Source organism: Canis lupus, chromosome 3, assembly GCF_011100685.1.
Source record: "Canis lupus familiaris isolate Mischka breed German Shepherd chromosome 3, alternate assembly UU_Cfam_GSD_1.0, whole genome shotgun sequence".
In the NCBI taxonomy this organism is placed as follows: Eukaryota; Metazoa; Chordata; class Mammalia; order Carnivora; family Canidae; genus Canis; species Canis lupus.
Genome location: NC_049224.1, coordinates 59090663 through 59114777, shown reverse-complemented (window position 1 = coordinate 59114777; position 24115 = coordinate 59090663). Strand labels below are relative to the sequence as shown.

The 24115-nt window shown below is 52.1% G+C and overlaps 1 protein-coding gene across 3 annotated transcripts in view; it reads left to right on the top strand.

Annotated features, from left to right (window-relative positions):
• The window catches only part of PPP2R2C (protein phosphatase 2 regulatory subunit Bgamma), a 133573-nt gene that overhangs the window by 17948 nt on the left and 91510 nt on the right, over positions 1-24115 (top strand). The window contains exon 1 of one of the 3 annotated variants that reach the window (XM_038533057.1): positions 18797-18905. The exons of the other annotated variants lie outside the window; for them this stretch is intronic. Within the exon in view, the coding sequence (XP_038388985.1) occupies positions 18812-18905 (94 nt within the window). The 5' untranslated portion in view covers positions 18797-18811. Of the gene's footprint in view, positions 1-18796; positions 18906-24115 lie in introns of those variants that run through there. 3 annotated transcript variants of the gene reach the window in all.

Genomic DNA, 24115 nt, shown 5'->3' with positions numbered 1-24115 from the left:
CCCCCATGCGCTTGTAGGCATCTCAGGGAAAGATGCTGAGGGGTAGCTTTGAAAGCCTTGACCCTTGACTCTGACCCACCCCAATCCCAGCCCTGCCCTTTAACTGGCTGAAGGGCATCCTGCACTGTGGCCATGAGGAGCAGGGCCCAGGGAAGGGAGCAACCTGTCCAAGCAGTGGGCAGTCAGGCCTGCTGTGGTGGCAGCGTGGCCAGCCCAGCCCCGACGGCTCCTGCAGTGCCTGTGGTGTTCCTGGGAGGATCCTGATCTGTGCTGAGCCAGAGGGTGAATGTATCTTCAGGATTGTGCTGAGCTGGGACAGCTAGCGGGACAGAGCTGGCCCGAAGGACCCACACAGGCTTTGTGTGAAAGACTCCATAGATGACTTTGCTTCTAGGTGGCTCCCTGAGTCCCAGACTTGGAAGTGTTCAGGAGGCCCCTTGGTCAACCCTGTGAACCCTATGTGAACCCCAAGTGTACCCCATTGGCTCTTCCCTGTGGGTGACCCAATTTAAAAAACCCCAAACTGGGACACTTGGCCAGCTACCTGTGTGTCCATATGGGGACAGTGGTACAGCAGGTGATAAATTGGAGCAGTGGCTGAAAACCTGGAGGTCGGGGTTCGCTGATAGCTATATCTTTGCAAGGGGCCATGTGACAAGATGATGAGTAATGATGATGGTCTTGGGGAACCCGTGGAGATGCAGGCTATCCTGGTGACTGCATGACCCTGGGGAAGCCACAAGGCCTCCCCGGGCCTCAGTTCCCTTGTTTGTGAAATGAAGGCTATCTTGAGGGCACAAATGCCCGTTGTGTTTTCTGCAGAAGGCAGCATGAAGCCATGAGGCCCAGGTCCCAGGAGCAGGGTCCCACTACAGGAGGTGGTGGTGAGGGGTGGGCAGGGGATGGGAAGCGAGGCAGATCCACTGTACCCTGACAGGCTCAATTCCAGTTTTCACACATTCGGGGTCTGAGAGGGATGTTTAAAGTCATTCTGGGGCAGCCCCGGTGGCTCAATGGTTTCGCGCCGCCTGCAGCCCAGGGTGCGATCCTGGAGTCGCTGGATCGAATCTCGTGTCGGGCTCCCTGCATGGAACCTGCCTGTGTCTCTGCCTCTCTCTGTCTCTGTGTCGCTCATGAATAAATAAATAAAATCTTAAAAAAAAATAAAGTCATTCTGAAGGGACAGACGGCCCCCAGGCCAGCAGGAGGTGGCTGGACCCATTTATGTGTAAGGAAAGCACAAGCAGAGTGGGACCCAGCCCTCTGGTCTCCTGTCCATGCTGTTGGGAGGCTGTGACCCCCAGCCCTGCTCTTGGGAGGGGTCCTCCATACCCTCCCTACTCTGGGCACTCCAGGGGTGGTGAGAAGGTGTTCTGATTTGTCCAGGATAAGTTGTGACTTAAGGTGCCAGGCCTGGGGTGGGGGTGGGGGTGAGTGAGAAGAGCAAGTCTTGCTGGTGTTAGAGCTTACACTACACCCCATCCTCCCAGCTGAGCCCAGCCCTGCATACCGAATTCTCTCCCTGTCAGGGAATACAGAGTACACCCAGGAGCATTGAGGGTGGGGGTTTCCTCTCTGCCCCTGCCTCCCTGACCACCCCCAAACTAGGCCCCAGGGGACAGCTGGGGTGGCAGGGAGGTGGCTGAGAACTAATTATGCTTCGGCCTTGTAAACAGGCAGCTATAAAAACCTATCAGCAGTGCAGCACCTTCTCCATAAAACAGGCTCCGCTGGATTTATAACCTGAGGCCCTCATCCAGGGCTGCTCTCCAAGGAGGAGCAAAGCAGCCATCTCTGCTCTGAAGGCTGGTGCCATCAGTTGTAGAGAGCACAAAAAAACAGGGACCGGGAGAGAGGGCATGTCCAGTGTTCATGTGTTAGAGGAACTTTGTCCCGATAGAGAAGAAACTGGATTTAGTTGGGGGGTGCATGGGATGTTTGGGGGAGGAAAGAGGCAGAAGGGGAGGAAGGCTTACCTTGCTGGGAAAGAGACTCATGTGTTTGAATTTACGTGAGGTGTGAATCCTTGGCCTGCAGTTTATGGAGCATGTGCTGTGTGTCAGCTGCTTTGCTGGGAGTGGGGAATATGGCCATCGATGTGATAGATAAGGTCTGTGTTCTGAGGAGTCCCCAGAACAGTCTGGATGGACAGGGAGTCAGGGCCGGGATGGTAGCAGGGAGGAGCCGAGGGGCTGGGCTTCCCAGAGGAGTTCCTGGGTGATGGGAAGTCATTCCTGGGTGATGGGAAGTCAGAGAGGGCTTCCTGGAAGAAGTGCTTTCATTCAGTATGTATTTTTTGAGGCCTGCTACATGCAGGCATTGAGATTGGTTTGGGAGAGACAGGGTCCTGAGCGAGTTCTAGGACCTAAGGAGGAAAAGGAGAGGTTAAGATGGTTTCAGAGGGTGAGCAGGGAGTGGGTGGCACAGAAGGGGAAGAAGGCCTGGCTCAGGACTTCTTGTGGGTGTGGGATTGTCATCACCTCCCATTGTCAGGCAAGGAAATGGAGGTGGGGGCTTCACAGCGCCTCTGTGGGTGGGCTGGGATTTGAATCCAGACCTGCAGATGCCAAACTCAGCCCCCCTGTGGTGTGCACAGACCTCCCTGCACCCCTGGGGTTCTGGGGTGGGCACCGTGTCCAGGATGGCCCACAGCCTTCCTTCATTGTTGGCCAGGACGCTGTGAGCAGGCGCTGCGGGGCCGGAATCCCCCAAGCTGACCCACTGTGCAGATCATCTGGCTTTTTCCTTCAAGCACTTGGCAAACTTCAAGAGTACGGCTGAGCCGCTGCTTGATTTTTCTCTGACCCAGATGAAGAACTGGGTAGCCATTCACCCACTAATGGACCCTGTGTTCAGGTTAAGACGGAGGATGGCAGGTGAAGGAAGCCCTTTTTCATGGAATAGATGCTGGAGACTGGCCAGAGGCACCAACCATGGTCCTTGTCCTCAAAACCATCTGCACTTGGTCCCCCCTTGCCTCCTGCCCCCCAACAGATGAGAAAACCGAGGCTCAGAGAGGTCAGGCTCCCTTCCCAGGGTTGCACAGACAGCAGGGAGGGTGGACTTGGGATTCAACCCAGCCTTCCTGACTCCAAAGTGTATGCCATTCTCACCACTCCCAGCATCTCCCGGAGCTAATTTTGCTGCTGCCTGAGACTCCACCCCCAAAGCTATCTAGGACACGCAGCATGAGTGAGCGAGAATTAGGAGGGAATCCTACAAAAACAGGGTGTGGTGGCTCTCCCAGCAGATTGGGATCTGCCTCTTTTCAGGGCTTTCTGCCCCTACCTCCCAGCCCCATTCCTGCACCCAGGACTTGCTGTTTCCTTGGCAGTCATAGCTCACCAACATTTGCCTCTGGTGAAAGAAGAGAAGATTCTGGCCCCACAGAGCAGGGAGACTGGGTGCAGCCCAGGTGGCCTGGCATCCTGAGACTTAGAGATTTGCTTCCCTGCTGAATATATATATGAGTCTCCTGTCTGTTGTGCAAAGCATCCTCCTGTTTATGGGGATGAGTATCCTGACACGAGAGTCCCTCGGCCACAGAGCCCAGGGTTGGGGCCCGTGAGAAGGCACGGGGCAGTTGGATGGCTGGGGGCCGCAGGGTCCTTGCGTCTGGACTGCTCCGTATTTTCCTTTATCCCAAATACATGTTTCGTGGACTTTTATTAGCAGTTGCTTTTACAATCATTAAAAAAAAAGAGTCAAACTCATTTTATCATTAAAAATTAAAGTCACATATTGATATGGTAAAAAAAAAATGCTGGGAGCACACTGAGGCATAATATGAAAACACAGTTCTTTCTGAATTGGCCCATCACTGTGCTTTGTGTTTGTGTTTCATGGCAGGGACGGAGCACCTCCAAGGAAAGCCGTCACCTGTAGACAGACTAGGTTGTGTCGTTTTATTCTGTTCCCTGTTTTTCAGGATGCTGCGAACACCCATGCCATGTATTTTGATTCACATAGCCAAGTCTGTGGTGCCTGCTTTCCCAGTCCTCACCAGAGCTGGGCTTTATGGCTTTCTACCCTTTGCAAAGCCTTTCCTTCAGAAACTATCTTGGGGCCGCCTCTGTGCTGCCTGCCACCCAGGAGGGAAGCCACTGAGCCCAGTGCGCCAAGGCCCTGCCCACAGGTGCGCTGTCTACACCTGGCTAGTCCCACATGCACGCTCTTGGGGGATGGAGATTGGCTCATTGGTGATTAGGGCTGACTGTGGGGCTTCAAAGGGGGCTCTCTGTGGGAAGTGCCATCAGCAGGGACATTTCGGTTGCCTGCTGGGGTCAGCACTGCCCCCCAACCCCCGTTAACCAGGACCTCATTTAGCCTGATGCAGGCGCCTTACTGCAGCATGTCCCTTGGGGGGCCTCTCCCGAGGGTCAGGTTGGGTCCAGAGCTTGAGCCTTCATCCAGCCACGGCTTGGACCTGGGGAAGGTGGGTCGACCTGGGCAAGGCATGGCTGGGGGGCCCCAGAGCAGGCTGTGAACAAGCATCAGGGGATCTGGGCCTAAGTCCTGCCCTGCTACCCTCTCCGTGTGACCTCACAAGCCCTCCATGTTCCCATCAGCAAAGTAGGGGCAACAGTTCTCAAAGTTCAAGGGTGGCTTCGAGAACTGTGTGGCGCAGAGAAAGTGCCCGGTACGTGTTTGTGGCCAGTGCCGTTCTCGCTTGCCAGGTGCTCTCCTTCTCACTTGCCAGTTGCAGGCTGGTGCGCCCCCGTAGGGAATGCACGGGGACCTCCACCCCCACTCTCCCTGCCCCTAGCAGGAGCTCAAAATCCTTTGATTGTGCAAACCAAAGAACTCTTCCATTGGTATTTTAGGATTATTGGGCCAGCAGGATCCCGCTGCAGGGGGAGGGCAACAGTGATTTCTGAGCTGCAGGTGCTTCTGTACCTGCTCTTACCTGAGGCAGTTTAGACCGTGCAGGCTCAGAGTCAGAGCTTGTCCAGGTCATGCTGGGATGACAGACCCTGGATCTGACTCCAAAGGGACACGGATGGATGTTGTTTTAGATGCTGTGGGCTATTTCCTTGTTTACTTGCCAAGGAAGTGGTCTTGCTGCCTCCCCCGCCACCCCCTTGCTGGCAGGGAATAAAGGTTAAATCTGTCCCCGGGCTCTCCTCACCTCTGCTGCCTGAGTGAGGGGGTGGGCGGCATGAGGCTGAGCCCGGGCCTCCAGAAATTTCCATGGCGTCCGCCTCCCTCCATTCCCTCCATCACATTTATCCTGAGCACTTCCTCCGCAGGGAAGACAGCAGCCTGTTACGGGGTTATTTCAAGGGGATCCCCATGGAAACGGAGAGTGGGAGGCTCCCTCGGCACTTGTGTGTTGGGTGTTGGGAGTTGCCGCGGGCCAGCTGAAGGCTGTAAGGCCTCTGCCAGGCCTGTCCTCCGCTTCTGGTGGGACTCAGGCTGGGAGGCCGGGCCCCGGGGAGGCTGGCTCCCCTCCATGCTCTCCCTGCCTCCCAAGCCCCCAGGTTGGCTCCACAGGGACCTCCAGAGCTGGTCCTCCCCGTGCTCTTTGCTTCAGCAGGTGGAGACTATAGCAGCAGCCTCCCCAGGTTCTCTGGGTGCCGCCTCAGCACTTTGAGCCTGTTAACCAGCTGCTGCCTGGATCAGACCATCGCTCATCCCTCGCCCCTCCATCCAGCAGGCTTACATTTTACCAGAAGAACCCTTTGCTCCATGAAAATGCTCATGTGGGGGATCCCTGGGTGGCTCGGCGGTTTAGCGCCTGCCTTCAGCCCAGGGCGTGATCCTGGAGACCCAGATCAAGTCCCATGTCCGGCTCCCTGCGTGGAGCCTGCTTCTCCCTCTGCCTGTGTCTCTGCCTCTTTCATAAATGGATAAAATCTTAAAAAAAAAAAGTGCTCATGTGGATTGCATAGCCCCCCACCCCCACCCCGCCACCTCCCTTTTCTCATCTGATCCATGGGGATACAGGCACCTGCTCTGATTGCCTCACAGATGACTAATGGGGAGCAAGCTCCTGGAGGTGGGGGGCGACCTGCAGAGGTGTCCTCAGGGTGATGAGACTCATCAGGTCTCGAAAGCCCCTGTGTGTGCTCAGCGCACTTGAGCGTGCTGCGGGCTTTCCTGCTTGTGCCCTGTTTGCTGATGCTTCCACCAGTCCGGGGAGGCAGTTGACATTCATTTCCATTTTACAGATGAGGAGATTGAGGCTCGAGGAGGCACCGTGATCTGTGCCCACGTCTGGAAGAGACAGAGCTGGAGCTCAAGCCCAGGTCTGATCCAACTCTGGTGCTCCAGGCAGTGCCCAGCTGCAGGTGCTACAGGCACACCTCTGAGTTCTAGAGTCTCGGGATAATAACTGATATTTTGGGGGCACTTCCTATGGATCAGGTACTGTGTGAGCTCTTTGTCTTAATCTTCAACATGACCCCATAGGGTAGGTTGTCATTGCCATTGTCACTGGCTTTTTGAAGGTGAGGAAACTGTGCCCAGAGTCCCTCAGCCAGGAGATGCCAGCTCTCAGGGCCAGGGCGTGGTCCTTGGACAGCACCCAGATAAGTCCCCTCGGGTGGACTTGAGGCCATGTTGCCACTCAGGGGCAGCGGATCTTCGAGTTCTGGGACATATGAGGGCCGAGGCTGGGAGGTCCTTCCGATTCCCTTGGAGTACCAGGTTGGCGTGAGAATGTTTGGTGCGAGCAGGAACCTTGGTGCCCCAGAAAGGCCTCTTGAACCTTGCATTCGTGAAGGTTACACATTTAGAGCTCCATTTTTCTTGCAATTTTTTTTACTTTTATTTTTTAACATCTTATTTTTTTATTCATGAGAGAGGCAGAGACACAGGCAGAGGGAGAAGCAGGCTCCATGCAGGAAGCCCGATGTGGGACTTGATCCCTGGACCCCAGGATCACGACCTGAGCTGAAGGCAGACGCTCAACTCCTGAGCCACCCAGGAGCCTCTCTTGCAATTTTAACTTTACAATCTCTCTAGCCTATTTATGAAGCAATGCCTTTGTGTAAGATGAGAGCAGCCACCTCGCTTGTTCTTTGGATGCTTGGGTAACAGATGAAGAAACTGAATTCTCTCTGACAGTCTGTCCTTCTGCAAACTTAGTTAATTAGCTTCCCCCAAATTGGTTCCAGTTGGATTAATTAAATGCACAGTTGCTGATGCAGATGTGCAAATGATCCCAGCATGTCCTGTCTTACCTGGGCAGTGAATGCGAGAATCTGGAACATTCTTAGCTGGTACACAGAGGTGACCAGGACTCACCTTGAAAAGGCTCAGGAGGAGGTTTTTGATGCTGCCAGGCCATGGATGGAAAGGTGCCCTGCAGAAATGATCCCTGGACGTTTCTCTGATCTATGTGGGACCATTGTAATATGTCACTGTAAAAACTGCTGAGTGTAGGACCATCTGCCCAGCTAGTCATCGCTCAGAAACATGGGGACATTGCGCATCTGTGCAACTTTCCATGTGCAGCTTCCTTATGTTCAAAGAAATTTAGAAACTAAGTCCCTCCACCCTTAGTAGCCTGGAAGTACAGAATCCCTGTCTCTGAAGCAGTGGGGCAGGGAGAGGCAGAGAGAAGGAATGTGGTAACTTTGAGACCCTTGGGGGATATTGCCCCTGAGACAATCCTTGAGAGTATGCAATTCCCAGTACTCCTGGCTCCGGGAAAGTTATGTGACCTCCTGCAGCCTCAGTCTTCTCATCTGTAAAATGGGAGAAGTAGCAATGAGGCTCTGATGTTGTTGAGAAGAGTGAGAAAGAATATGGGTGTGGACAATGGCTGTCACAGTGACTGACATGCCTCCTGCCTCCTCCGGCCACCCTGGCCTCTGCAGACACACACCTCCTGGACTAAGTGTCAGGGCCTAGGTCTTATTTCTCAGTCTGGTTTCTGTACCTGGGGAGACTACCTCTAGTCTGCATTGAGCGCTTGGTAGTCATCTGTACTTCCATCTTTGTCCATGATTTGGTTCTGGACTATAGTTTTCCTGATCTGTCAATTCTTTTTTCGATCATGGGCAAAGGGCTGCAGGCAGCCCAAATCTGTGACTGGGCTGGTGGCTTATGCTGCTGTTGTGCTGGGCTGGCTCGACACTGGCCTCATCATGCTGCTTGCAAGCCTGCGTGGGCCGAACGAGGCAGCCAGATAAGATGCACCCAGGAGCCATCTGTTCCCAGCCCTTGGACCAGATGGTCTGCAAGGACACCCGGGGGTGGAGTGGGGAGGGAATACATTTACTGAGCACCCAGCGCCTTCCGGAGCCTCTCTATAGCCCTATAAGCCCAGCATTGCCATTGTGATTAGACAGACCAGGAACGGGAGGCCCAGAGTGGTTGAGTCTCTGGTGAAGTTCACACAGTCAGGAAGTGGTGGGGTGAGATTTGAACCCAGGGCTTCCTGATTCTTAGCTTATGTCCTTTCTACCAGGCTGCTGAGGTTCACCATCATGTAGCTGAATACTGCTGCAGTACTTATGGGAAACATCCATAAATAGGGAGTGATTCATGTAGAAGTAAGCCAGCTCCTCTGACGGTGCCTGACGACCCCCAGGTCCCAGGGCGTCGTTGGGCTTTTGCACACCAGTTTGGACTGCTTCCTGCAGCAGTGTTGGACAGCCAGGATGGAAGGTTTGGGGTGGAGGGCACCCCATGTGTGTCATGAGATACCCATTGCCTATAAAAACCTTTCTAATAAAATCACTGGAAGATGGAGAAGCCAGAGTCACTTCTGAGAAATGATGCTAACAGTATTAGGGTTGATTAGGCTGGTGTGTGTGCAAAATTAGTCCTGCCAGGTGGCTGCTGGGCTGTCTTACCAGGTCCTTACCAGAGCAAGGGAGAGGGAAGGGGCTTCATCTCTTCTGGAACTTTAAAAAACTGGGGCCACGGGAGGGCTCTATTTTCCATGATGCTAAGGAGACAGGATTCCCCCAAAGTGTGGGAATGGGTGGTGGACGGTGAGGAGCCTGCAGGGAGGCAGTCAAGCACACTAATTCAGGACATGTGCTTTAGAGCCCAGCAGACTCAAGGTCAGGTCCTCTGTGTGGCCCTGGGCAAGTCATGCAAGTTCTCTGAGGCTCAATTTCCACAGCTGCAATAGGGAAAATATAGGTGTCTTTCTTCAGTGAATTCTGAGGACCCAGAACTCATTATGGAGAACACTGGAGTCAGCCTTGCAGCTATTCCATGCATTCAAAGCCTGATTCCTCTTATTGGCTGTGTGGCCCAGAGTTAGTTACTTAACCACTCTGTGCCTAGTTTCATCTGTAAAACAGGGATGACAGGGATGATAAAAGGGGACTCAATCCTGCTCTAGGATTATTGGAAGCTTAAATGATTTAATCCATAAAGAAACTTTGTGAGTCCCTGAGACACAGAAAGTGCTGTTTGTCTTGGTGGCTTTGATTACCACCATGGTCAGCATCATTATCACCATGTCGCCCAACCCCTTGGCACCAGGCCGTTTGTGGTGTGCAATGAGGCCTGTTGCCACCTGAAACTAAACTGAACTGAATGGTCAGCAGAGCATCATGATCATGGCTTGGCGGCCCCAGGGGCTGAAGCAGGTGGCTGAGGGCACTTTTTGCTTCCCCATGTGAGTTTTGGAGTGTCCAAGTAGGTTGGTCCTGAGCCCAGACCTCTACCCACTCGCCCACCTTCCTGCCAAGAGCAAGCAGGAGCTGATCCTCCCCCTCCTGGGCAGGAGGATCATCTGCAGCCCCTGGCTGGGAGGGACATGGGCCTTCTGCTGGTGTGGCAGATGGCGGGGAGTAGCAGCCCAGGTGCTGGGAATGGACGCTGGACATGGCATGCTGGACAGTCTGGTGGCTTCCTTGCCCTGGGGCCGCCCAAGCCGCTGGCATTTTCATTGCATGCTACGACACCACATGTCACAGCTTTCTGAATCACATCAGAATATGACAGCCCGAGATCAGCAGCTCAAGGAACAGGATGAATCGGGGAGTGAGGTGGTCATCTTGGCCAACTGGCTTCTCCTACCAGCAGTCCATGTTTGACTCAGATGGGCTCTGGGCTGGGTCTCACCCAGGTGGCCAGGTGTGAGATGTGGGTGGGGGGTGGGGGAGGTGGGCGGAGCTACTGCCCGGCAGGTGTTTAGTTGCCACAGCAGGGTGGCCGGAGGAGGGTCTGTGATCCTGAGCTGCCCATGAAGACACAAGACACGGGATCTGGGTCCTTGCGCAGAGACACATGGTGCCTGGGGGAGCCATCGGCTCATGTGTGTGAGGGCCATTCCCTCTCCTTGTACAACACTACCCCTTTATTACTTACTCAGTTGACCTCCGAGGTCCCTCTGCTTCTCACAGGGATGGCCAGTAGGGCAGCAGAGGCCCAGGCTGAGGAACAGAGGTCTAGGTGAGGGTGAAGAGCCTGGACATAGGTGTACCGACTGGTAACCCTGTTGCAGGGGGTGATGCCGAGGCCGATAGCCTGGAGGGCTCTCAGGAGGAGGTCACAGCTGAACACAGGCAGGGCAGAAGCCAAGCGTGCATGGGGAGACTGCAGTCCACCCAGTAAGGCAGAACTGTAGAACAGGGTGGGAATCGGGGGCTGTGGGTCGTGGAGGCCCGTGGGACAGGCTGAGGACGCTGGATTTTCCTGGCACCTGGTGGGAGTGGCAAAGGCATTGAGCTGAGGAGGGAGAGACCAGAGCTGTGTTGGGAAGGCCACTGTGGCATCAGTGAGGGAGGAGATTGGGGGAGGGGCCGTGGCTGATGTTGTCAGGCCTCTGCCATGCCCCCTCAGAGCCCTGTACCTATTTTGTGCATGAGGTCCACCAAAGTGCTTTCTTTTACAAGAGCCTGCAGCTGGGTCTCCATCAGGCTGCTGGAGCTCCCCTTGTCCGTGCCCTGGGGTGGGGCTCAAGGATCCTGGGCATCTGTGTCCTCTGAGGGCCAGCAGTGACTAGCAGGTGCCATGGTACAAATACCCTGGCCCCTTGCTCCTGATCGGGACACCATGCAGGGTGACCTACACTGTCCCCAGAGTTCCCTTCAGGTTTGAGCCAGGGTGTCCTCCTTAAGCCTTTTCTTGGCCTCACTGCCCTCTTGGTCTCCTTTCCTGCCCTGGTCCCATTCTCTGCACTCTTCCTGGTTTTTCCTGGGAACATGCACCAATCATTTCTGCTCAGAACCTGCCTCAGAGTCCACGTCTGGACCCAGCCTAATACAGGGCAGCAAAGAAGCTGAGGTCCTCATGCAAAAAGATGTTCAGGGGAAATACAATGAGACAGGACCCAGGCAGTGGCTGTCAGCTCAGCCAGGAGGCTCGGAGGCAAAGGCGGATGGGGAAGGAGGTGCTGAGGCCTGAGAGGAACGGGAAGCTGAAGTCAGCACCATGGACAGCACAGGGATGGGTGGGGTGGGGTGGGAGTGGACACCTGGGTTCTTTACCTTGTGTCTCCCCATTGGCTGGGCCTCGAGGACCACAATGGAGTCTTTAAAAATTGGGCATTTCACCTCCAGCCTCTTTGGCCACTGCTGAAAACCAGGCCATCCTCTGATCAGTGCCATTGTGCTGAGGGGCTTGGGCCTCCCTTAAAAAATTGCTAGTCTGCTCCCTCCACACCCACCCTGCAAATCCTTGGCCCCAGGGGACAGAATCTGGTAGGACTTTGGATTTCCCAGTTTCTGCTTTCCTGTGCATAGGATTGGAATTCTGCCTTGAGCTTGCTGAGACATGGGACGGATTGTTGTTCACTGGTATGAAGGTAGATAGATACACTTTCCTGAGGACTTCCCAGAAAATGAATTGGTGAAGCCTTTGTTCACTGGTCCATCTATCCACCCATCTAGTGTGGATGGTTTTCCCTTTGTTGACCCCATGCTGGGCACTGAGGACCTAGAGATGGCTCTGTCTCCAAGGTCATGCTTTGGGGAAGTAGTTGTGGATGGGAGGAGACAGTTGGACAAAGAGACAACTACGGTGTGTGTCATTTTGATGAGTTCTGGGAGGGAAGATGCCACAGGAACTGTGAAACCTCTATGTGCTAATGGAGGGATGGGGAACATGGCTCATTCTTTGAGCTGGTCTTAAGAGATTAGCAGAGTTTTCCAGGCAGTGAAGTGAAAGCAGAGGGCAGGCTGGGTGACTGCGTTGGCCCCTGAAGAATGTGAAATAGCACGATGTGCATGAAGAATGGTAAATAGCTGCGTGTGGGTTAAGCTTAAGCTGGCTACGCTGGGGCTGGAAGTGTGGATTTGGTTAGCAAGGACTCCTGGGCATGTGCCAGTGCATTTGGACTTGACCCTGAAGGGATAGCCATCCAACAAAGATATTTAAGCTGGAGTGTGGTGGAGTCACATTTTCAATGTAGAAATCTCTCTCTGGGTCTGGAGGGAACAGGAGATGAGGCGAGCGAGTCTGGTGGGAAGAGGGCAATGGGGAGACTTGCAGACTTTCCAGGGGAATGGAGAAGGCTGGTCCCAGTGTCTGGCTGTGAGGCTGTGACCAGAAGCACCCGCCAGTCCAAATTGTGCCTCCTTAATTGAGAAGAAAGAGAGATACTTTTCATCTCTGCTCTTCTGGGATGGAAGTGAACTATTTTGAACCATGCCAAAGTTAGATTTCTGATGGTCTTTGTAATCTGTGTCTCATTTAGAGCACTAGAAACTGGAAAGGCAGCATAGAACGTCTTGCTGTAAATCAGTGCACATCACAAGCTATAGAGCAAGTCATCTCTGCATGAGTGCACACCCTGCATTTATAACAAATCTAATTCTTTATCTTTCTGGGCTTCAGACTGGAGTAATTAGTAATTTCTGCTGATGCTGAGAAACCAGCGCCTATGCAGGGTTAATGGAAAGAAAGTTTATTTGAACTGCTTCTGCTGTTGAATGGACGTCGCTGTGAGCTCTTCTGCCTGGTTGTAGAGGGGAAACATCTCATTTATTTCATTCTTGCCTTTTCCATAAATAGGTGTGGCAATAATAGTAACAAACATGATTTCCTGAGTTCTTCCCACATCCCTAGCACTGCTGAGAGATTCAGCATGAAAGGATCCTCTGTCCAGATGTCTTCTGCCTTCTGTGTTCTGAGGTCCTGGGATTGATCTCAGGCTTTTCCTGGGAACATGCTGTAATCACTTCTGCGTGTTCCCACCCCAATCTGGTCCTCGCATTGATCTTGTGTTTGCTCTGTGCCCATGCTATGTCGGGTTTCTACCCCGTAAACCACTGTGGGTCAGGGACCACTTCTGCACTGTGCATGTTATTATTAGCTTAATATTTTTCTTTAAAAACCGGCCCTCTACCATCAATGGAAAACCAGCAAATCAGGCCAAAAGTGAAAAGTGAAAAGTAAAGATAAGTGTGGGTGTCTCCGCATGAGCAGGATGTATAGATTGCCGCCGAGAAACCTTTCAATCACACATTGACCCCAGGCTGGTGGGCAGAATGAGGTCAGGGCAGAGCACTGGAAATCTATGTAGCCTTGAATCAGAATACTACCAAATGCAGTAACAATCCTCTAAACATCTGGCACAGTTAAATGTGCTGGGTGGGTGGGTGGCTCAGGGTCCTGGAATCAAGCTCCATGTCAGGCACCCCACTCAGCAAGGAGCCTGCTTCTCCCTCTCCCTCTGCCCCTTCGCCTACTCATGCATGTGCTCTCTCTCTTTCTTTCTCTCTGTCTCTCAAATAAATAAATAAAATCTAAAAAAACATGTTAAATTCCTAATAAATATTGGAGCAATTATATAATTTGCTCTTGCAAAACAAGGTGAAGGTTGTTTGATGTACAGGCGGAGACAAGTCCCCGTACAGAAGAGAGACCTGCCCACCAAACCCTTCCAGACTGAGCCAAGAGGAAGGAGCAAGCCTATTGGCACAGTTTCCCGTGCGGTCTCCCTTGGCGTCTTGCTGTGCTGAGCTCTGAGAGGTTTTTGTGTTCAGCTGCTTCCACCGGCTGGCACAAAACATTCTCCCACCAAGAAAAATCGTGCCTGGGCCAATCCAACTTTCCTGTTACCCTGACATCATTCTCCTGTTTGCGAATCACACGTGAGCCACTGGGCTTTGCAACCCAACTGACTTGTGGGATGGTAAGCTGTGTTGTCAAGCATGCGCTGGGGACGCCGTAGTGGGGCTGGGACCAGGACTGTTCATCCAGCACCTATGATGACAAAGGGCAGGAAGGAGAGGTTTTCTGTGCTCTTATTTGCCTTCCAGAAGACCTGATAAAGCTGTAGTTAAGCCAACAGCAGTGCTTCTTGGGGCTTGGTCCAGACTGAGAGGAGGGGAACTAGCTCAAACATTTATATCCCCTCCCTCACCAGGGTCCATAGTTGTTATGTGAGAAAATCTGCTTAAGGAGTCAGGAATCGGCAGCTCACTCACGCAGGGCAGTGGGGAGGAGGATGGTGCTTGATCGAGGCCCAGGGGTGTTGTGAGGATTCCATGAACTATGGTATGGAGGGACAGACAGCAGAGGTGGCTGTGGCATTGCAGTGCCATTGAGGTTGCAAAGATACGCTCCTGCAGCTGAACTCCACTGCCTGTCATTTCTGCAGGAAGCTACTGTGCGTGTCTTTGTGCACCAAGTTCCTACGCCTGTTTCTGAGACCTTCCAAGTACATTTCAGTGAACACAGGAGACAGATGGCAAGAGACACAGCTCTCTCTACCCTCCCTCTTTGCCTCATTGGAGGCAAAGCCTCAGCTTTGAAGATGGGACCCTCTCAGGTTTATAATGACAGAGTCCTGGGTGAAAGGACATTGATAAGAGCTCCATTCCTGGCTTCTCTGGCTGTGGTCAAGCCAAGTTCCTCTCTGGGATCTCATTCTCCATCTTTAAAAGGAAGGGGTTGGGATGCCTGGGTGGTTTAGTGGTTGCATCTGCCTTTAGTTCAGAGCATGATCCCGGGGTCCTAGGATCAAGTCCTGCATTGGGCTCCCTACAGGGAGCCTGCTTCTCCCTCTGCCTGTGTCTGCCTCTGTGTCTCTCATGAATAAATAAACAAAAATCTTTTTAAAAAATAAAAAATAAATAAAAGGAAAGGGTTGTACCAGATGGCTACAAGACCTTTCCAGCCCTCATGTCTCAGATTCCCCTGTTGCCAGCAGGTCAGATGATGGCTTAAGCCAGAAGTGTGATTTCCCTTTGAGCAACTCCAGTTATGTCTCCTGATGGCCATGTTCACCTAGCACTCTACCAACGTTTTTGAGGAAATGGAGCAAGAGGCTTGTCCTTTACTTTGGTGACCATTAAACCTGCATGTCCAAAGAAGCCAGGGAGGTCGGGCACACCTAAAGAGACACAGCATGTGTATGATGCTGGGAGTGGCATGGGGACACTCCATGCAGGCATCAGGGAGTGGTGTGGGGAGTGTGCTGTGCTGGCAAGCGTAGCCATGGTGGACTCGAGGGTGGCCAGCTTGTACAATTTCTGAGAAGAAATCAGAAATTCAGGTTTGCATGTCAAATCTGGCAAATTTCCAAATGTTCATTGAGAGGCTTTCAGACATTATTTGGGCCAAAGCACATGTGCGGGTCAGGGTTCCAGGGGACAGCTTGGGCATTTGAGATCTCTACATTATAGTCCACATCAGGAGCTGGTAAACTATGTCCCACAGACCAAATTTGGACTGCCATTTGTTTTTGTAAATAAAGTTTGGGTGGAGTGTAGCGATTGTCAGACAGTGAGGCCTGCAATGCCTAAAATGTTTCCTCTCTGGTCCTTTACAGAAAAAGAGTGCCAACCCCTGAGGGGGTCATTGTGGGGCAGGGAAAACATTCTGGATTTGGAACCAGAATGACCTGAGTACAAAGCCTGGCTTGGAGAATTCCAGCTTTAAAACGACAGGGTAAAGACAGTATTTCCACCCCCCTTTTCTTTCCTCTGGAAGTTATCCTGAAGCAACAAGTAGAACAATGGAGATTTCATTGTGACATCTGGGACCCCATGTGTGGGGAAGGTTAGCAAGGGTCAGAAGTGGGTGCAGGAAGCCTCCAGAGGGAGAGAAGATGCTCGGGGCTGCAGAGCTCAGATGGAGCAGGGAAGCCGAATTCTCCACACCGTGGAGCAGCAGAAATGATGCCTTCCTGGCATGGAGCCCTCCGAGTCTAGTTTTATACAAAGGAAAACAGGGAAGTGTGGGTTGAACACGGTCTCAAGTGGACTTACCACATTTTCCAGAAGCTTTCTCTGGGGAGGCAGGGTGGGGGAAAAAGAGGTTCTGTGTGGGGTGCATGCTTGTGGCCTCTGACCTTTGCCTGGAAAACAGTAAAGGCTGATAGAGCTGCCCAGTATCATGAGAACTGTCTCACTTTTGGGGCTGGATCTTGTATGAATGTGTGGCTTGAGAAGAACCCACCTCATGCAAAGATGAGTCATAGTCACTAAGAACCAGCACAGACTCCATACAAAATTACTCTGAAAAACCAGGAAAGTAAGAGATGAAGAATGTCCACGAGGAAGAAGTTGCCACAAAGCTGAGGACAATTTCAGCTGTGCAGAATGTCTTGGAAGGAGAGGCACATGAGGTGGCCACACCTGTAAAATGGAAGTGCGATGTTGGGGTGCAAGAACTCAGGAGATGTGGCAACATGGTAGGGCCCTGTGAAGCAGATGGACCGAAAAATAGACCCTTCCGAGAGGGCAAGTCCACCATGGAGTTACCCCAGCCGGAAATACAGAGACACACTGGGAGATGCAGCAGGCGGGACTGGGAAAAGCCAGACAGGTGCATATACATCAAGGAGGAGAAAGGCAGGTGACACAGGAGACAGAGAGGATCCAACATACACTTAACGGGTCCATGAATGTGGGAATGGAAAGGATTAAGTAAACCAGAATTTCAAGGAAACTTTCTAAACATGAGAAGGTTTGAAATTGTGGATCAAAAGGAAGTGTAGTGAGTGAGTAAGAGGAAAGACACACTGGGGAGAATTACAGTGAAGATGAGGTACCATTTTTGTCCATCATAGAGCTGAGGATCTGATGGCTGATCATGCAGGTGCCAGTGAGAGTGTAGGGGAGGCAGGAATGAGGGAATGATCTCAGTGCTGGACTCAGGAAGCCCACTTCTGACCACTGCTTTCTAAAGACACTCCAATGAGTGAGGACTGACACTGATCCATGGATGCATCGTACAGTTGCTGGCAACACCAAAGGGTAGGGGTATATAGACATCATTAGGGGACTGGCCAGGCAAATTATCCCAGAGTCTGGTGATGCTCCACGATGGAAAGTGTGAGGCAGCCGTAGGCACCCTGATGTGGGCTGATGTCTAAGATGTTTTAGGTGAAATGGGCAAGGTGCAGAGTAGTGGGCAATCTGGGATACCATGGATTAGGAAAGTGAGACATGTTGTCATTGCTTTCTATATGATATTTCTGGCCGGATGATAGCTTAAAACTTAACAGAGGTCGCCACAAAGCAGGAGAGCAGGTGAGGAGGGAGAAGCATGTGAGGGAGGCTCGTTGTCACTGTTGGCTTTGTTGTACATTTGCATGATCAGAGCTTAGAAATGTTATGACCAGAAGTCCTAGAGTCTGCAGAGTCCAAATGCTGGCTGGGCCACCTACCATCTGCGTGGCCTCTGTGGGTCTCAGATGTGTACAGTGGAGTTAAGGGTAGTACCTGCCTGCTGTGGTCCAAAATGCATATGTGGGATCCTAACCCCTAAGAGGGTGGTATTAGGAGGTGAGGCCTTTGGGAAGGTGATGAGGTCATGTGGGCAGAGCCTTCATGTTAGGAATACTGTCTCAGAAAGAGACCCCAGAGAGCTAGCTTGTCTCTTCGACCATGTGGACTCATAGTAAAAGACAGCTGAGGATGTGGGTGCTCAGCGCAGACCAAATCTGCTGGTGCCTTGGCCTTGGACTTCCCCTTCCCAGACTCTAGAGTGTGAGAAATAATTGTTGTTCATAAGCCACCCAGTCTATGGTATTTTGTTGTAGCAGCTGGAGTGGCTGGGTATTACCATGTAAGGTTGTTGAGGATTAACTGACGTAATTCAAGTGCAATGACTAGGCAAACCATAAGAAGTACGGGAAAATTAGCGCTATGATTACTGTGTCCGTGACTGAACAAGTAGGGCCTGGATTCGGAGCCCGTGTGCCTCTCAGCCCAGCATTGGATCAGCCACAGCCAGAAAGGAAGAGGTCTGGTGCTGGGTGCCCAGCAGGGACAACCTGTCCATCCTGGGCGACACGGGGAGGCTTCTCAGGGCTCGCCATCCTGCTGGGTCACAACGAGTAGATGGGGAAATGAGACCGTCCCCTTTCATAACCCCTCAGATGTGCCAAGCTCTTTAGGTCTCACAACGCCAGCACCAGGCAGAGGTCAGATGGAGATGCAGAGATGCGCGTGCACTGCCATCAGAAGCAAAGATGAGAGCAAGCTCCTGGGAGGGGATTTGCTAACGTCGAGACATGGGAAAGCTACCCCCACCTCTGGTCCAGCTCTCCCCTTCCCTGGGGTATTGGGACAGAAAAACTCTTCAGCTCTGCCCAACGAGAACCATTCACCGATCTTCTCAAATCCAAAAGCTCCAAAAAGATTTTTTTGTAACTTGTTTGGCAGCAAAACCTGACTTAAATTGATGTCTCAAGTTGATTTCTAGTCTCTGTTTATCCCTTCAGTGTGAATTTTCGTATGTTTTGCTACGGAAATAGAAACGTGTTTCAGCATGGGGCACTGGCCCAGATCGGAGCTCCTGGCGGGGTGTGTAGTCTGTGGAAGGCAGGGCTGGGACCTCCTCTGACTTACGCTCACTCACTGCCACCCACCCCTTCCAGTTGCTGGAGCACGGCTCCGAGTGGGCAAGCATGGAAAGGGAGCTGGAGACCAGGTTGAGGGCGTGGATGGAGGGGAGAGCCGAGAGCAGATGGCTGGAGAAGTGTCAGTGGGAGCTGGCCGAGCCTCACCCTGAGACCACACAGCTGGAAAGTGTCCGAGGTAGGCTTCAGATCTTGAGAATCCAGGCTCTAAGGGATGGCTTTCCCAGAAGCTGACACCCTTGTCCCCCACACCTGAGACAAGACAGGTGTGCAAGCAATTAAGGAAGTACTCCCAGGGGTAACTAGCAGGGCTGTGGGGGAGCAGGGCGGGGCAGGGCAGGGTATGATTTCAGGTGAAAGAAGCTTCTGGTGATCCTGGTGCCTTGTCATCACCCGGGGTAAGGCAGCCATCACTCCTATGGGCCTGGGGCTGGGGAAAGTCATCACCACTCCCAGGCCCTCCTTGCTCTCTTTGGGTATGGGAAGGCAGCTCCAGGAGCTGGAGGGCATCTTTCCAAGAGAGTTCTAGGTGCAGATGGGCAGAAGCTAGCACACAGAGAAACCAGGGTGGGGGAGCTTGGAAACGGGAAACAGGGAATGGATGGAAGACAGTGTCCTCTGTGCAGGCTTGGCGCTCAGTCCCCTTGGGGATACAGACTGGGGAGGGCGAAGTGGTCTCACCTCTGGGTCTTCCAGGGTTCTGGCGGCCGGCTGTTCTCTCTGCCCCGCCCTCCTCTCTGCGGAGGCCCCTGGAAGTCCTGTGGCCTTGCCTTATTTTCTCCCAGGAAATGAGCCTCACTTCATCACATTCTGAAGTGGCCCAATTACTCACGAGAGCCAATTATTAAGCTTTTAGTCTTGTGAGCTGGTCACTATCTTGGTAGTAGTCTGAACTCGGCCATAGTCTGAGTATTTCCCCCAGGGAGATTGGCAGATATTACAGTAAAGCCCCCTCCTCCCTCTGTTGTTCAGCTGCTGGGTTGGGTAGGCTCACTCTGAGATTATGTGCTCGGTATAACCGCGAATGTCTGGCTGTGGGCCTTACTGCACACTGAGACTCTGAAAACCAGTTTTTCCCAGCACCCTGTGACGGGGTGAGGGGGTTGTTGTCACATAGTGGGGGGGGGGGCTCTCTCTTCCTGAACCTGTGGTTGCCTTTGGCTTTTTGCTGATACAAGGCAGGAGAAGTGGAAGAGATTTGGGAACCAGACTGCTGGCGCAGGCTGTGTGACCTCAGGTAGCTTGCTAGACGTCACTGGGCCTCGCCTTCCTTCTAGGGAATCTGAATGATCACCATGGACTTCCCAGAGTTTCAGGGGAGATCAGCGGAGACCATGCGGGTGGCAGCTGTGAAGCAGCACGCCCATCAAGGGTCTAGTTGTGGCGGACTCTCATTGATTTTGGTACTAGGCAAAATGCAGCTGATTGTGGAGAAGGAAATGGATTCATGTGGCCACTTAAGTGGACGTTCACATCCCAACTTTGGTCCAGGCCCAATTGGGAGGTGGTATGATTGGCTAGGCTCTGAGTGGCACCCTTAGCCTAGGCACCTGGGACATTCAGATGGAGGTCAGGCCCCTGTAGACGTGATATGTGACCTTGGGCAAGGCTGTCCGCCCCTCTGAGCCTGTGCCCTTATTACACCCTCTCTGCACAGACCAGTTGGAGCAGGCCATGTGCAGCAAGGACCCCCTCATCCTCAGACCTCTGGAAGCTTCCTGGGAGCCTGCCTGTACTCCTGGAGCCTTGCTTCTTGGACGTGACTGGGCATTCGTTTATCCCCTGACCGTGAACTCTGTTCTGTCAAGAATTGATGCCCATGGTGTTAGCATACAATAAAGCTTCAAGGAGCCAGTTAAATGCTATGGGACAGGTCATAAATTCAGCTTTTCATCCCTGTCAGAGCTTTCTCACTACAGAAAAAGGGAAGAAGAGAGAGCAGCACAATGTATTTGGGGTGAGCTTAATCTGGAGCAACATCCAGGACTACTAGGGCCCCTTGTGCTGGTTGTGACCATGGACTGGGGTGTAATTCTGATCAATGGGCTGGAATTCATTTTCTCTCATACTGAACTGCTTGCTTTTCGGTTTTCCTTAAATATTTGTTGATTCCTTTTTTTTTTTAAAGATTTTATTTATTCATGAGAGAGACAGAGAGAGAGGCAGAGACACAGGCAGAGGGAGAGGCAGGCTCCCTGCAGGGAACCCAATGCAGGACTCGATTCTAGGACCCCGGGATCACGACCTGAGCTGAAGACAGACGCTTAACCACTGAATCACCCAGGTGCCCCTTGTTGTTATTACTTTCATGGTTTTCCTTCTTTATGGTCTTAAATTAAAACACATCTTAGTGAGGCTTGTAGTCCTCATCATGTTTTTTTTTTTAACCATGCATGAAGGCCTGAGATTTACTATTAATTGACTGTTGATTATCTGATTTGAGCCACACATTAATTTTTTTAAGGGATGTGACAATAAGCCTAGACATGAAAATAAAGATGTGATGTTTAAGTTAGAGAAACTCAATGTCACTGTCAGAAATTCATGCTGCTTCTGCCCCGTCGTGTGGTTTAGAGCCAGGGTGGCAAGGACAGCCCGTGGACCAAAACCAACCCACTGTCTGTTCTACATGCAATTTTATGGGAACACAGCCACCCCTGCTCATTTACAGATTGTGTGTGGCTGCCTTTGCATGGCCACGCAGAGATGGGGAGCTGCCACAGAAGCTGTGCAGCCCATGCTCTTTCTATGTTGACTCTTTGGCCTTTTATAGAAAGTGTTTGCCAACTGTGATGGTTATTTGTCAACTAGGCTGGGCGGTGGTGCCCAGATGTGTGGTCCAACATTATTCTAGGTGTTTCCGTGAGGGTCTTCTTAGCCGTGATTAACATTTAAATCAGTAGACATCGGGGCAGCTGGGTGGCTCAGCGGTTTAGTGCCACCTTCAGCCCAGGGTGTGATCCTGGAGTGCCGGGATCGAGTCCCACATCGGGCTCCCTGCATGGAGCCTGCTTCTCCCTCTGCCTGTGTCTCTGCCTCTGTCTCTCTCTCTCTCTGTCTCTCATAAATAGATAAATAAAATCTTAAAAATAAATAAATAAATCAGTAGACATGAAGTTAAGCAGAACACCCTTTATGATATGGGTGAGCCCCATCTAATTAGTTGATGGCCGGAATAGAATGAAGACTGTCGTCCTCTGAGCAAGGGGGAGTTCTGGCAGAAGACAGCATCAGACTCAAATTGCAACATGACCTCTTCCTGAGTCTTTAGGCTGCTGGCCAACCCTGCAGCTTTTGGACTTTTCAGCCTCCATAATCACATGAGCCAATTCCTTATTAGATTTCTTTCTCTGTATAAACATCCTATTAGTTTAGTTTTCCCTGACTCATATGCCAACCCTCTATATGAAGAAAGTGTGTGGCTCAGGGTCAGACCCATCCGTAGAGAAAGACTGCATATCCTCGGAGTCAGGCAGACCTGGGTTTGAATCCCAGCTCTGTCCCTTCTTGGTTGGGACTTGGAGCTGATCCCTTTACCTCTCAGGATTCTGGTTCTGTTCCTGGAGCTTGCGGTCACCTGCTACCCACTTTGCAGGGCCATTGTTCATTACCGAGACACTTAACAAGGGGCCTGGTGCCTGTTCCCATCACTGTCAATGTTATCACTGTAAGTAAGTTGCCTGGCTTATTCATCAGTCTCTTGTGAGTTTGGTTCAGAGGAGTTGGCCTGCCAGGGCTGCTAAACTCCAGCTGCCCTGACAAGATGTGGTTTGTTTGTTTGTTTGTTTGTTTCTTTCTTTCTTTCTTTCTTTCTTTCTTTTTCTTTCTTTCTTTTCTTTCTTTCTTTCTTTCTTTCTTTCTTTCTTTCTTTCTTTCTTTCTTTTTTCTTTCTTTCTTTTTCTTTCTTTCTTCTTTCTCTTTCTTCATTTCTTTATTTCTTTTTTCTTTCTTTTAAAGATTTAATTTATTCATGAGAGACACACAGAGAGAGGCAGAGACTTAGGCAGAGGGAGAAGCAGGCTCCCCACGGGGACCCCAGTGCAGAACTCAATCCCAGAACCCCTGGGTCGTGACCTGAGCCAAAGGCAGACACTCAGCCACTCAGCCACCCAGTGTCCCAAGATATGGTTTCTGAGCCAGAAAAAAAAAAAAAATGGAGGTCCTGGCCTTTGATGATAGAATCACAGGTGGCTCTGTGACAGTCTCCTAGCACCCTCCATAGAACCAAACAAGCCCCTGGACTGCACTGTCACCTGGGCCCAGGATCTGGACACTGGGATGGTGTCACTTGAGAGCAACTCCTATGAATGTGGTCGGAAGATGGGCGCTTCAGGCAAGCTGTGTCCTGACTTCTTACTGTGAGCGAGTCTTGTAGAGAGGTGTCTATCCAAGCAGCTGCTACAAGTTGTCAGGCACAGCCACACTGACAGGAACCAGAGGCAAACAGAGACCATGTAGGTCTTCTCCCAGGGGGCCCATCTAGGGATCTGGAACCACTGTGGGGAGAAATGGGATGAGCTTGTGGCAGGTGCATGAAGAGGATGGTACAGAAAGTGCTTCAGTGCTGGATGACCTGGAAGGTGTGTGCAAATCGTGGCTGCTCACCTGGCCTGCTCTGTGGCTTGTTTCCTCATTTGCAAAGCAGAAGCACCAGTACCCACCTCAGTGGCACTCCGTGTCAGGGGGGAGCTAAGATTATTTGTGACCTGGGCCCAGGAGCCTCCTTCCCACCACCCTGCCTGTGCTGTGCCCATGTAGGTTGGACACCCGGAGCCTCTACCTCTATACCTGTCATGCCTGTGAGATGGGAACCTCCTTCTGCTTTTAGCTGCTTATGGGGCTTCTGTTGCTGCAGCCACTCCTGTGGGGGGCTCACCGTCTAGCAGGAGATGTGCAAACAGACACATAACCAGGGAGCATCTCAGCCAGTGACTGTGGCAGAGAGAGGTGGCAGAGATGGGGTGGTGGCTGTCATCACTGGGTATATGGATAGGGTTCATGGGGAGGAGGGCAAGAGAGGGCATGGCCTTGTAGGTCAAGCAAGGGGTCAGCTGGATGAAGCCCAGAGGCGCAGTGGGGAGGCTGCTCCCATTCCTGTCTGGCTGGAGCTGAGTGTGGGAGAAGGAGTGAGGAGGCTGCGATGCTGTCAGGGGCATCATCCTGGGAAGGCCCCAGCATGGCCCGATTGCAGATGACAACACCCGGGATGTGGTTGTTGAGTTAGTTGGAGGGAATCGTCCTGTGAGGATTTCCTTGTCTTCATTTGAGCACCAAGGTACTGAAGGCTGAGCCCCCTCATTCTCTGCTCAGTTCTTTTATTTGCTCAGCAAACATGTCCAGAGTACCTGCTGTGTGCCAGACCTGTTCTAGGCACTGGGCATGCAGCAG